The sequence below is a fragment of the Drosophila gunungcola genome (genome assembly GCF_025200985.1).
Source record: "Drosophila gunungcola strain Sukarami chromosome X unlocalized genomic scaffold, Dgunungcola_SK_2 000032F, whole genome shotgun sequence".
NCBI classification, from domain to species: domain Eukaryota; kingdom Metazoa; phylum Arthropoda; class Insecta; order Diptera; family Drosophilidae; genus Drosophila; species Drosophila gunungcola.
The window spans coordinates 395,537-410,973 of record NW_026453186.1 but is presented as its reverse complement, the minus strand read 5'-3'; the positions used below and the strand labels follow the sequence as shown (position 1 = coordinate 410,973).

Here is a 15,437-nt window from a genome sequence, read left to right as displayed (position 1 = left end):
CTGCGTCTGGTGTCTGGGGTCTGGGGTTTTTCAAGAGCCACAGCCAAAGCCCCCTTGGTTCCCAGCTCAAGCCATTATTATTATTATTATTATTGTTCCGTTGGCACTTTTCCCAACACTGCATTATCTTATTTGCGCGGGTCATCAGTCGTAACTGACTTTGACTTCAAAGCGGAATGACCGATCCAGCCAACTGACGAACTGATGAACTGATGAACCAACGAACCAACCATCGACCCAAGCAATCCAACAATCAAACGATGATTGTGTGTTCTCGATGATGTCACATCCGTCATCCATCCGCCTCGTACGCAGAGAAGTGCTCCTTTTGCGAAGAATTGTGATGACAGATTAAATAACCCTGACTCTGCGATATGAATGTCGCAGAATCATTCAGATTTCAGGCTAAAAAGTGGGAAGCTCATTACAGCCCTATGCTGTTTATTTTCAAACAACAACTTTATGAGAAATAAAGTCAATACCATAAAAGTTATTTAACTTTATAATTAATGAAATAACTAGTGGGAAAAATAAACAAAACTCTATATCATTGCAAAAAGACATATTTACATTATTTCACCATTTGTCTACATTTTACGAAATGTGGAAATGACAATTTTGTTGATATCAACACTACATATATGTATACAACATTTCAGCAGAAAACATTTCCATGTTTTTAATTTTTAAACATCAGAAAATTGCCCATTAAATGATTTCTGGCAAAATTAAGCTTGCCATTAGTACAAAAAACATATCTTTAAAAAAAATTCGAAGCGGCTGATTATTTTCTACACATTTTCTCAATTTGCTCTCCCTAAAATATCGAAATATCATAATGGCTAAGAATTAATCATCATTGTGACTTATGCACTTATTAATAAATCGATTTACTTGTAGCACAGAATAATAATAAAGTTAAAATTAAACTTAAGGGGAAATTCTCCTTAAAAGTGTAGCAAAAAAGTAATCTAAAATGTTCTAAAATCAAGAAAAATGTTATGTACGTTTTACCAAACTGTTGTTAAATTTTGCAAGTATTGACCCTGGGTCACCTGAATAAAATCCCAATTTGTTTCTCTGGGCAAATACTTACTCCTGCCCTCCGTCTCCAGAGTGGATGCACCCGATCCTGTCCCAGACCTTCGCTCCTGGTCACCTTTCATCAGCTGCAGTTGCTGCTCCTGCTGCAGCAGCAATTGATGTTGCTGCTGTGGGTGTTGCTGCTGTTGCTGCTGCTGCTGCTGTTGCTGCTGTTGCAGTTGTTGCAGCTGATGCTGCTGCTGCAGTAGCTGCAACTGCTGCACATCGCAGTGGACCTCGTGAATGGGCGGCGTGGGGGCGTCATCCCGCTCGCCCCTCAAACAGGAGGCCAATCCCCGGCCCCGTGGCATGGTGCTCCGCCGGAGAGCCGCCGTCTGCGGCTGCTGGTCCACGGATCTCGAGGGATGAGGATGAGGAGCGGAATTCTGGGACTGCGGGGTGGTGGCGTTACGTGGCATGGAGTTCACCTTCCGCTGCTGCGGCGTCGTCGATGTGCTCGTCTGCATTTGCACCTCGTCGCTAATTGCACGCAAAGCACCGCAGTTCATTCTGATTTGGTTAGCTGATTATGTTTGTGTTTGTGTTTCTGTTTGTTTCTTTTTTTTTTTTTTTTTGGTATCCTTGCTTAAGTTGCCTTTGTAGATTTTTGGTTTGTGTTGCCTTGGTAGTTTTGTTGATGCTTTTATATTTTTGTTTTTAGTTTTTGTTAGTTCAGTTTCTCTTTAACCTTGACATGGTTTCCTGTACGATAAGGGGTAGGTTAATATACGCACTCGAACACAACACTCGCGATGGCTTAAAACACTGGCTTGGCTTGGTCAATTTCGGAGATAGCTTTTGTGGCATTAGTTTATTATAAATTGAATACTTTTCAGAAATTATTAAGTTAATATTCGAATTTTTGATATTGATATGTAAAGTTATGTGGTGCCATGATATGATTCTATATCCTATGTTATATTTCTCTAGCTTCTTTTGTACATTTTTTTTGAATTAAACACTTGTTGAGTTTCATATTTATTTTTTTTTCGGTAGTTACTCTTTCTTTTATCAATAAAAAAGTTTCAGTTAATTATATTTTGTTGTGTATATCATTAATTCTAATGCATATTAGGGTTATTTAGGCTATATATTGTAATAAAATCATGGGGAAAACAGAAATGACATCGATTGAATTTGTTTCGGGACTTGTATTGCCGTAGATATTTAAGTATCACCCCCAATAAAGACTGTTTAGAAATTGAAAAAGGAATTGCATTAATTAAATTCATAGTAGGGATAAAACAAAGTTCTTTAAGAAACATATATTTAGAAAACCATAATACAGTAAAATATGAAATATCCCTATGATATGATCTGAAACATCCCTAGTAACTTTGGCTAAGCAGGGCTGTTTTAGTACTTTTCTGGGCATTAAAACCATCTGACATCGACGGTTTGGTTTCGCTTGCCTGCGTCGGCAATTAAGATTTATGGTCATGGCGTGTTGGCCTTCGTAAGCACACCCCCTACCGGCTTTCACCCCCCTCTCCCGCCTTCACTGCACCCCAAAAAATAATAATAATCTAAAGGCTCCTACGACTGCTTGTGACTCGAAAATTGTTTAGCTAATTTTTCCAAGTGGTTTTTCGTTCTTTTGCACACGCGCGACTGCGCAACAGCACTCTTACAAACAAAGGGAAAACATATAAATAATATTACACACACAACATCACACAGCACAGCACAGCACAGCCTTCATTATTTTGGCTTAAATTTTCCTTTTAACTTGTACAATTTTACGCTCGTTGGCTTTTGCGGCAACAATATCCAAAACGGAACGAAACGGAATTGAAATGAAATGAAATTGTTTGTTTATGTATGAGCAGCTGTGGGTGTTTTTTGTTTTTTTTTTTTTTTTTTTTTTGTAAAGGGAAGGGGGTTTTACACATCTGATCGAGAGAGAAATCGCCCAAGAAAGAGAGTGAATAAATTACTAAACCCACACAACATTGTTCTAAAAAATTGAACTTATTATATAGGCTTGCATAAAATTACATTACATGGGTTAATAATAGATTGTGGTTTAAACAAGACTTTATCCAAGTTTTTAACTTAACGAAACAGCCTTTAAAAAAATCAAATTGTTGGTTAAACTTAGAACACCATTAAAACTTAAGTTTTCCATTGTAGCGTTGACTTTTTCCTTATTGCGTCGATTAAAACTAGGCGCCAATCGATAAATGCAGGCCAATTAAATGGCAACCAACCATAAATGTATGCAATCAGCCCAAGGCGTTAAAAATCTGTAATAATTGGCTTTGGGAAGCTTTGGCTTTCTCTTGTTCGACTTTTGCATTTTCCCCTCCAAAAGGCCAGAAAGAAAAAAATGGGGTTTTGTTCGACTGTGTGTGGCGGTGTGAATTCTAGGCCTCAATTTTGTGGTTTGCTGATTTTCATTACTGGATTTTCCTCCGCGTGCGTTTTGCGTTTTTATTTTTTAATTTTTTTTTTTGGATTGCTATTAAAATAATTTTCCATATCTGCTTTCAATTGCTGCGTGCCCGAAAAGAAAACTGGTTGCTAACCATCATATTTTTCTAGTTGATGTTTTTTGTGTGCGTGCTCCGGTGATAAACATAAATTTCGCCACAGACTTGACTATTTTTTCATTACTTTCTCCAACAGTAGCGACGACAGACACGCAGCAGCTGTTCTCTATCTACCTCTCGTTTTACTTCTACACGGCAAGAAAAAGTGTGTGGTAAAAATCAATTTTTTTTAATTTTGAAAATCAAACTTTAAATATACAAGTTTTTATCTTTGCAGAGAGAAAGTATTATTTTGGTCCACTTAATAAAGATTTTGACCTTAAAATCTTTCTTTGAAAAGTAAACACATTTTTTGACTTTTAAAACACAATTTTCAGAATAAAATTTTTACCAAGATATTCGTTTACAAAATGTATCTATAAGTATTCCATAATATACTATTATTTAAGAATTTGGAAAAAAAGTCTTGTTTTATTTTCTTTTTTTAAATAACAAAATTAAATTAATATAATTCTTTATATACATTTTAAGTCGTTTAAAATTAATTAAGCCATTTAATCATTTAAGATTTTGATTCTTTTTTGGTTCGATACAGATTTTAGACCATAAGAGAATCTAATTTACTTGAGATTCATATTTCACATCATTCGAGATTTTATGTCAATTTAGATTTTAAATCATTAGATATTTGATAACAATTTAGACTGTAAATCATTAAATATTTCGAATCGTTTGAGATTTTAAGCTTTCTGAGATTTTAAAGGACTTGGAATTTTAAATCAATTGCGATTTTAAATCATTGATTTTAAACCTTTGGCTTTGAATCTGTATAAATTTTACATCATTAGATATTTAAATTCATTATTAATTTGAAATAATTAATGTTCTCAAATTCATATGATTTATCCGATCGATTCCCAAAACTAACCAACATATTTCTGTGTGTGTACGCTTTTAACTTTTTTATGCTTCTCTGGTTATTCGAGCGAAACGCCCACGTTGGCACCTGTAAGCCCAGAACGCCCCGCCCCTCCTTTGTCCACCTCTCATTTAAACGGAAGTGCAAGCCAATGGCCAGAAGTGCTCAGAATTCGATATGCTATATGTGTGCGCGTTCGTTGGTTCCTACAATACAATATGGTCACATGACTCCTCCGGCGGCGGCTGATGTTTTTATATGGGAAAAAGAGAAAAACTCCAAACAAATGCGGCAACTGCAACGGATGCACCATATAAAGGCAGCATGCAACGCTTCAAGCTGAAAGCTCTTTTTCTCTATTTAATTTTGTTTGTATTTTTTTCTTTCAGTTTTTGCTGATTAATGCAGCCGGCGTTGGCGTCACAATGTGTTTGCTTTATTTACGTTGTTTGGGTTTTTTTTTTTTTTTTCATTTTCAATTTCATTTTTTTATTTATTTGTGTTTTTTTGGAGGCGTCCCGTCCGCATAATGAATAATTTGGCAGATATGCATTTTTGCACGTCGACGGGGAGAGACACCGATGACGATGGAAATAACAACAGACACCCCAGCAACAACAAACTCAAACATCGGCCAACAACGTCAATTCAATCATAGACTTTGCCCAGACTCAACTGATTACATATGCACGAGTGCAAGTACACACATAAATGTATCTCGAAAAGTATCTTTTTTTCGAAAGGGGGGTAGTAAGGTACACAGGTAGGGCCAGCCAGATGATAAGCCACCAAGAACAAAAGTGCGACCGAGAGTGAATGGAGCGCAAAGGTGTAAAGAAGAATAACACAAAGATCCGCTGGATGATAAATGATCTCGAGTCAAGGGTAAATCTCATATTTCCTCTTTACTAAATCCCAAGAAATCAGATTAACGGTTTTGTAAAGCTTTCCCTTTTTAATATACACCTCGATTTTCCATGAACCCAAAAACCAAAGGGGGCATTTTTAATAACAAATTAATGAGAAGTTGTTTACTAGTATTTAAACTTATTCAAAAGTACTTATCTAAATTCCTATTTATTCAAATGATTTATATTTTACAAAGAAAGACAAACTGAATCCACACAAAGTTTTTTTCCAAAATGAACACTATTTACTAACCCATAAACAAACCTTGAATAAATGCATTTTGATTGGTTTAAAGAACAAAGAGCGAATTAGTATAGTTTTATAAATTCAAACACCAAGACTTAAATGTTCTAATGGCATATATTTTACGCTTAAAGACACACTCAAGTTGCGAATACTTTTATGGCCCAAAGAAGAACTCCCCATTCACTGGAATTCGCTCGTTCTTATTTCTTTTGGGCAACAGTAGTTATGGTTCCGACGAGAACGACTAGAAAGAACCAAGGCCCGACACAACATACAATTGCGTGGAGGAGCCAAAGCTCATTAGGTTTACGGCTAATATATACTATAATGAGTATCGCTTTATAATAGGCACTCTGGTGGCTGCCCTCGTCGCGGGGACGTGGGAAACTTTCCATCTATTCATCTTTTGTCGCATAGAACAACGATGATCGCCATCGCCGGCAGAGCGACGTCGAAGTCAACGGCAAGCGCCAGCAGAGCGCAACCGGCGTTCGCACTTCGAAGTTCGTTATGCAAGCCAAAAAACACTTGCAAAAATATGTCACCCTTTTTTAAAAAGTGATTCGAAATAGTCTACATTTTTAACGAATTTAATGCAATTTAAAAGATTTTATTGGCTTATAAATACGTACTGAATTTTTTTAAGCTCTTTAACTATGAGAACATTGTTAATAAGATAGCCTCTTATATTAAAAAGTTTTTATATTACTTTTTAATATTTTTTTTTGTTAAATTTTTTTTTGCTGACTTTTTTTTAATGCTCAATACAAAAATAATTGAAAAAGTTTACTCAAAACTAATTTTTTCAAATATTTTGTATAAATATATAATATAATGCCCATTGAATGAATATTTACTGCTTTAATATATACATTTTGCAAAAATATGTGCCTAAAATGTAAGTCGAAATTTTCCGAGTGCCGGGTTCGTGGACAATGGGGCTGTGAAGCTATATTGGTATTAAATGAAAAAAGAGCCGTGGGCTCTGCATCGGTCCCTAGGTCATTTCCCTCTGCCGCAAAACAGTTGAAAGATCAGCAGCAAACACCAGACACAACAGCAACAACAGTAACTACTACATCAGCAACAACAACAACGAAAAAAAAGGCAAAGATCTTAGATTTCTATTATGGCATTTCTTTCATCTTATTTTTTTTTTCGCATCCATGTAGCCCGCACTTCTACAATAATTTTTATTTTCCTTACTTTTCTTTTTTATTATTTTCATTTTACCCATTTTGCCCGGCAAACGGCGAATTGAAGTCGCGGCGTAATTGACGCTAGTGATGAGATCAAAATGGACCACAATGATTGCGGCGATAATTGCGACACAGACAAACAACATATATATATATATATATATATATATATATTCTTTTTGAGCCACGCACAGAGGAATGATAAAATGCCAGGGAAAAGATGCAGCGATACGGAGGGTTCGAGTTCGTGTTCGGGGGGGACTACGAGTACGCAGAAAACTCAACCGGCAAATGAAAACAACGTAGCTTAAACTCAAAAAGCGGCGGAGAAATGCAACGACTTCTGAATGATCTTGCTGGAAGAAGTGACACAGGTACGAATAAAATAGTTTGCTTTCAAGAAAATATTCGTAATTTTATCTAATGATCTTAAAATTTTTTTTTAATCGTGATGCATTTTTTTGTACTCTAATGTAATGTAGTAAAATGTACCCCTAATGTTTTCTTAGAGAAGCTGTTTAAAACAAATTAAAAAGTACTAAATTATGAAAGGAAAATTCACTTTATGCAAAGCTGCATTTTTATTTTATTTGCTAAAAAAAAGTATAATTTTTATTGCCTAGCTGGATAGTATGTAAATCAAATATTCCCATTATGGGAATAGAAATGCCAACATGTCTTGAAAGTATTAAGATACAAATATGGCTGAAATTAAGGGTTTCTAATAATTTTGTAAACAACAGTATTGGGCTAGACCAAAATGGGTAGCTCCATAAAAAGATGTACCAAGAATAACGTCAAAGACAAGTGCTTGTACTTCTGCTTTTGGACAAGTGCATACTCTTTCTCCAAGCCCCTCCCCCCTTCGTCACCTTTCTCTGTAGTTGTTTTTCTCTACATATGGCCGAACGGGCGTGAGGTGATTTTCATAGGGGGCGGCGGAAGGTGGTATTGCCTTTTGTGTGATTCATTCAGAACAATAACAATAATGATGATGATGATTATTGCAAACAACAACTAACTAAAGTATGGTGACCTGGTCAGGGAGGTGTTGAGGTTTCGAGAGGAGGGCGGGGGTTTTGGTCGTTGATCCACAGTCAAATTAAATTACCAACCACAACGAAGTAACAACCAAAAAGTGAAATTGTTGTTGCTCTCGTCCGGTTGTCATTGAAGGCACGTTTTCGTATTTTCGACGGATATTCGCGGTTTCTTATTTGATGTGATGATCATCAGACAAATAAAGTGGGCAGGGGTATGGGGTGTTCGTATAATCCCAAAGCGGGGAGTTCATGTAAGGCTACAATACAAATACAAATACAATACAATACGTGAGTGAGAACGCTTTTTATCGAAGACAATCTGGAAGACATCGAAACCAGTCAAGAAATTCTGCAAAAATCGTGGGAGAATCGAAGCCAAAGAAACGTTCTAAGCCTTCCCAAGAGTTTAAGATTCTATGCAAAAATTAACTCAATTGTGACTTTGATTCGATCTAGATAATAATATCAGTTTCATAATAGAGTCTTATAAATATACATCGCGTACATTGCTTCTTAAGCAACATTATCGAAATGTATATAACAACTTTATATAAGTGCATGATTTTTATACACTTTTATTGATGTTTAACACGTTGATTATTTTGTATTGGAAATTGTCTTAGTTTCTGGAAATTATAGCGATCTAATTGCCGTAAATAAGACCGCACTAGAGTTTCCCAGAGCTCAGCGATTATTTGTGCACTTACTAATCGCGTTCTACCGTTTTATTTCCCCTGATGACTATAGAACTTTGGTACCGTTAGTACCCGTCGTCATCAGCATGCGACTTCTGTTTGAGCCTCTTTCCTTTCACAAAAAAAAAAAAAAGAAAAGCAGACATGTGAAACGACGCAATTTTCACACGATGAACTTATGTTGTTGTAGGCCCCGTAGTAGCCCCACTTTGGCTCCTTCACCCCTCAAAATCTAGCCCCTCTTAAGACCCCGATATTCGTGTCAACATGTGTTGTGTTGCACATTATGTAAATTATTTGCTGGGCCAGGAAAAAAATAGGAGCAAATTCATTGTCTTTGTGCAGAGAAAAAAAAATATTTAGCTTTCTTAGAACATTTTCAATAAATACTTTTCACTTTACAATGTCTAACTTAGTTCTATATAAACTTTTGTATTAATATTGTAAAGAGTTTTATTCCAAAAGATATAAAGAATATTTTAATACAAATATCAAAAACGACGAGTTTTGAAGTTGTTTAATAATTTTGAAAAATTAATCATATTAAAATCTTTTTCATCTTATAATATTAATAAATCGTCTACCCTTTTAAAATGTCTTACTTGGTTTAATATAAAATCTTGAAGTAAGAAAAAAAGAAGAGAACGAAAGAAAAATGTTTAAGATGCATTTAATTAGTTTTGAGATTAAAAGAACGCACTCATAGAAATATAAAAATATAAAGTAATACTATTCAATATATATTTTTTTTGAGTGCCAGGTGTCACCTCTCTCTTTCTCAACCCCCATTGCTGTCTCTTTCATTGGCTAAGTAGCGCCCAATGGGGCCATCTCCAGCGGACAGGCCAACAACATTGTTGGCCATGATGAAATACATAAAGCAATTTTAACTGTTTTAATGCTTTTTTCGGTCTACACCAAGCGAGAAAAAAAGCAAAGAAAGAGGGGTTTTGGGAGAGCTACCATGGACTCATAGACCGATCTGCAGGCCTCATATTATTTCTGCCTGTTTCCATTTTAATAGCAGAACTGTGTGAACTTGTTGCTCGGCTTTTCTTTTTTTTTTTCCTTCAGTTTTGTTTAGTTGTTCATGCGATTATTTTTTCAGTTTTTTTTGGCTTGCTAAATTTAGAGTAAAGAGAGAGAGAGAGCGTTGGAGCTTTGGAAAACGAAAACTTGTGTATATTTTTGGAAATGATTTCAAACGCATCTCAAGGTGCGAAATAAACAAATTTCTCGCTCAATGTAAACAAATCAAGCGTACCGAAAAATTTCTGCTGTGCTCGCGTCAAAATATAAACAAAATTAGTTGGATTGGGTGGATCGTGTTTGCATGGAGCCACAGTAACAACAAATAATGGGAAGAAATTTTCAAAAAGAAGGAAAGGTGCACCGAGAAAAAGCATATAAAAATCAGATTTCGTAGAGTCATTGCAAATTTGAGACATCATTTAAAATGTGTTATGAATCAAATGAATTTAAAAATAATATTTATTTAAAACACTTTATCTATGTATATGTCAAAGACTTTTTTAAATTTAATCAAAATAATTTAAATAACAAATATTGAAGTGTAAATGTTTTGGAAAGACAATTGCAACTTGGTCAGGTCAAATATTGAATGACTATAATCTTTTTCCTCTATGTGGTCAATGTGTATTTAAAGGAATTATTTATTATGGGGAAATAATTATAACATGATTGTTTGAGAAATATTATTACTTTTTGAAATATTAATAAGAATAAGTAATAAGAAATTACATTTTTATTATTATTATTAAATTATTTTGTGCAAATTCCTGAGATAGGCCAAACGAGAAACATGCAAAGCTTGGCTTATATTTTTATTTTCTGCGGTCCAAAAACAAAAGGGTTTTCCTTTTGGCCTTACTTCAGCCTTCAAATTAAGCGGAATGATCCATCATCATCTGCTTTATCACTCATCCAGCACAACGATTAGGCCGCTGCCGCCACTTGATTATACAATCGAGTTAATTTGATGTTTTGCTGGCAGCAATTGCCACCACATCCATATGCCATAGAGCAAAGCATATCCCATATAGATCGGGGCGTGTCCCGGGCCACAGAAAAGCGGATGATTGTACATCCATCCCATACGTCTGTGCATTAGCCAGTGCGATGACGACATCTCTCAGATGTGTGGCAATCCGCGGACGGACAAGTGGAAGATACAGATACATTTCACAGACACAGCTACGGATACGCAAAATGCCGAGCGACCGACCAACCGACCAACCGACAGATAGATTTATGACATATATGAATTACTAACTGTGCCGCGCCGCTAATTGTTGCTGTTTTTGCTGTAGTCTTAGTTATGACTCGAATTATTCAATTTTTAGCAGCCTCGAGAAATCAACAGAAACTTCAAAGCAACGGAAATGCAAAAACAAACCGCACTCATGTGGAGGAAAAGATAGGCGGTTGCGGGGCAGTGAAGTCGATAATAGGAGCTATAAAGCTCATTGAATACAAAATACTTACGAACGCTCTTAAATCTTGGTTTCGACAGTAAAGTTTTGATTGGACAAGAAGCTAGGTTCTTGGTTACTCTGAACTTTTAGGGTACACAGTTTTCAAACTCTGCATATAATTTTGCCTTGATTTTATTGTTAATTTCAGTGCATTTTGCAAAGTTACTGCAGCCGAATCAAAACGTAGTGGCCAAAACCAACGCCAAAGCCAGATAAAAAGTGAAAAAAACAATTTCCAAGCGTCCGCCGCCCGTTGCAATGCATTTTAATTTGACTTTAACTATTTGCGCATATAATTAACAGCAGCAGCAGTAGATGCACTTGACAAAATAAATCCATTTAATTTTCAACACTAAAATAAATATATTGTAAGAACAAGGTTTAAAAATATATTTGTAAATCAAATTGCTCTGCTTGTGTATAAAAGCAAATAGTTACATCACATTCATCGGCTTGGGAATACAATAAATATTGTTTTCTTAGGGCCGTTTTCTCATTGTAATGGTAAGCTTAAAGTAGGTTTAAAAACCAATACATTTATTGGTCTTTGAAAGCCATGAACAAGAGAAGACAGATCACATTGCATTTATCAAATAATTGATCTTTAAAAATATTTATTTCTCTCTGTGCAACAGTGGCAACAAATAAAACAGCAGTTTGGCTTAACTGGTTGTTTTTTTTTTTTAAGTGGAAGGAGATCGCATTGTCTGGCAATTTCACCCGCAACAATGAGATATAGCGATATATATATGTGAGCATCTCGTGGGCTAGGCCCGACAACTACAACTGCCAACAGCAGCTTGTTCGCAACAATAACTCAAAAAAAAGCTCTCCAATGTGACATGTGCCATAGTCTGCCCCTCTCCCCCTTTCAAACCCCCCTCGAAACCGCCTCCCCTATTTGCCATTCAAGCAATGCAAATACGATGCTTTGTTTCCATGAACTCCGCCGAACAAACAGCCAAAATGGGGGGGGGGGGGGGGGGGGGGGGGGGGGGAGAAAAAAACTGAGAAAAAACTGAGAAAAACTGAGAGAAAAAGCGAGAAAAATAAGAGGAAGATCAGCTGACAACAAAGCAAAGAGAAGGGCAAGCAAAAACAAAACAAAAAATCGGAAACAAAACACTGAGATCTCAAACAATTACACACACAATTCCCTTGTTACAGTGCTTAACAAAAGATGATGGCCACAAATTTGATCGACTACTGAGAAATCCTCCTATGGCTATAAAAATGTTGTTGCCAACAAAAAAAAAGCTCCTATGGTTGGCTAACATTCAAATTGTAACAGTCGTTTCCCTATGTTACAAGATCCAATAAAAAAAATGATTAAAGTAAAGAAACTATGCAATGCTGAAAATATCGTAATATTTTGATGTTTTGTAGTTACTATTCATTAACTTTAACAAGCCAAGAAGTTTCTCCAGTAAAAACAATTTAAATGCATTTTTTTTTTCGCACAACTATACGGTTGTGAATTTGAAAGGAGATTTTAATATAATAAATTCACATTAATTTGGAAGTTATTATCTACTTTTAAGTGTCAAGAACTAAAAAATAATTGAATATATACTTTTGACTATTTAATGATATATTTTTATATTAATTATTTCCATAACCTGATAACAATATAGTCGAAATATAAGAGTTTTTGAAGCAAGTTTTCCACAAATCTGAATTCATTTCACACATTTTCTTGCCAGTTTTTGTATGCTTAATTAACGGGTATCAATAAAATTGTATTGACAAGCTGTTAACCTCAAGCTAAAAGCAGTTTATTAATTTAGCAAACAGTCAATTTTTTTTGACAGGCAACAATTGTCAGAAACTAAATAGACAGAGATAGAATGAATAAATAAAAAAGAAACGGGTCTAGATGAATCAAAATGCAACTGAAGTGCTATTTTAAGAACGTTTTTACCAACTGCTGTTGCATTTGCAATTCTCGATGTTGCAGTTGCTGCTGCGATTGTTGCTGCAGTTGTTCTTGGCTATGCATACTCCACATATAGTACGCTCAAGTAGATGCATGTATAAATAAAATGTGGGTCATGTGCATCAAATTATTTAATTGGTGTCAATTGGCGTTGGATTTTTCTTTTCGCTTTTCGCTCGCTTGCTTTTCTTTTCTTTTTATTTCTTTACATTTCGTTTCGATTTCCGTTAAGCCGTTTAACTCGTATGTTGCTGTTGCAGCTGCAATTGCAGTTGTTGCTGTTGTGTCAATAAGCCACGCTTAACACTTATGTGTGATTTGCATGGGCTTCGAAATTTTGATTGAGCGAAACTACACAGAGCCAATTCGACTAGCAAGTTGGTGAGCTGTTCGGTTAGAAATAATCGTCAATTTTATATTTTTAAAAGCTATTAGAAGAAAATTAACAAACTTATATTTGTATCTGTATCTGTATACAAATGGTCAAAAATTTGTTAAACTTAAATCATTTCGCTGATTTATTAATAAATAACAGTTACACCTGCCTCGTCCTCGTTTTTTTTCTGAGTGTAAAAGGTGGAATCAGCAAATATAAACCTGCCGTTATGTATGTCAACGGCTTCTGATTGCAGCAATAACAACTGACAACAACTATTTAAATAAATAACATGCAAAATAACCAGAAGCTCCCTTTAAAAGCACCCCACCCCCGAGTTGCCATGTTCCAAATTCTTCAATACCAAAAAAAGAAAATAACAAAACAGACGTCGGCTAATCCGGATACGATTATGGCCGTAAACGGTTTACAGTAACCAAAAAATAACAAAAACAACGTGACTTTCCGGTATCCCTTAAAACGGTGTCAAGCGCTCATTTCCCTAATTTAGTTTGCATTTTTCTTTTCTTCTTGTTTCCTTTCTTTTTGCCTCAATTTGGTGTATTTTTTCTTGTTCACCAAAAACAAAAACAAAAAAAAAAAAAACAATCGAAAACCGCCCATGAAACGCAAGCCGCATGCAAGGAAATGTGAAATTTGTAGACAGAAAATATACGATTATATGAGGAAAAAATATTATATTTTCTGAAAATATTATTATATAATCTGGGAATTGAAAAGCATATATTATGTTTATGATTTTATTTGAAGATCATATTTTTTCTGTGTAGCCATTCTATCCCATGCTCCTTAACATTGTTGTTTTTTTGTTTCAAATTTACTTGAAAATTTGGAAAATTAGATTTTAAGTTTAACATTTATAAAAGTTTAAGTTTACATTTTTACTCAGAAACGCCCAACTAAAGGTTAATATTTAAAAGTTTTAAATACCGGTGTCAACTTTTTTTTAATTAAACATACGTAATTAATGTCAAACAAATGTTACTTTTCCATTTACACAATTATATATGAAAATACTAAGCTTTTTGATTCAAATCATATGAATACAATTTCCCTATTCTTACTTTAAAATAGTTTTAAATTTGTATCTGCATTATATATGAATACCTTGCAAGAAGATTAAATAGTTTTAAAAATTAATTTATGAATTACTTAATAAATTTCAAAAACTTAATATCCAAAATATCCTAAAAATATCGTAAAAAATTCAAATAAAAATATGTAAAAACGATCTTGAAAACATAAGAAATGTTTTCTGTGCAGCGATGTCTGGCTGCTTCTTTTGCTGAATTTATATAGCCAGATGATCATGATGAGCTATGTCAAAATGCGGGGGTGGGGTTTTTCTTGAAAAGGGGGTAGCGGGCGGGGGCTTTTGCACTCGCAAGTTTTGCTTTGTAGTTGCCCAGTTTTTTCTTAATTTTTTTTCGTACGATTTTCACATTCTGTTTGTTTTTGTTTGCATTTATTTTTAGACCATTTTCGAATTCGCTACGCACACGCACAAATACAAGCACGGCCCGCATAGTTTTGCCATGTTTTCAGCCATTTTCCATGCTTGCTACTACAATTTTCACTTGACAAAAAAAAAATTTAAAAAAAAAAACGACGAACACATCGATTTTGCATATAATTTTAATTTGTTTTTAATGTTAAATTTTCCTTGCTTTTGTTTAGTTGAGCCAAGCCAGGCCAGTAATTGAACTGTTAACTGGTAAATAAAAACAATACGACAACGAACCGAACGGAGCGATTTAAACCGCCTGCGCCGGAACTTAAAATCGACTGAAATCGACTTAAAACGACTGAGAAATCGCCAACAAACACGGAACGAATCGAATTGAAACGAAACGAAGCGAAACGCACTGAGAAAAACATGCGCAACCGCAACTTCACTGGCCCCCTCTTTCATTTACTCTCGCCAGCTTACAGTGGGCTGAGAAAGGTAATTTGCTGGCCAAAAAAATTGACCCAACAAAAAAGTTAATTTTTTTTGGTTACGTCTAAACAGCTTCATCATCAA

At 35.0% G+C, this 15,437-nt stretch overlaps 1 protein-coding gene across 1 annotated transcript in view; it reads right to left on the bottom strand.

The window, feature by feature from the left end:
* Positions 1-15,437, bottom strand: part of LOC128260555 (vacuolar protein-sorting-associated protein 36-like) — a 19,145-nt gene extending 3,708 nt beyond the window's left edge. The window contains exons 1-2 of the mRNA XM_052993663.1: positions 15,156-15,437; positions 1,097-1,785 (exon numbers count right to left, since the gene is read on the bottom strand). Of these exons, the coding sequence (XP_052849623.1) occupies positions 1,097-1,592 (496 nt within the window). The 5' untranslated portion in view covers positions 1,593-1,785; positions 15,156-15,437. The remainder of the gene's footprint in view (positions 1-1,096; positions 1,786-15,155) is intronic.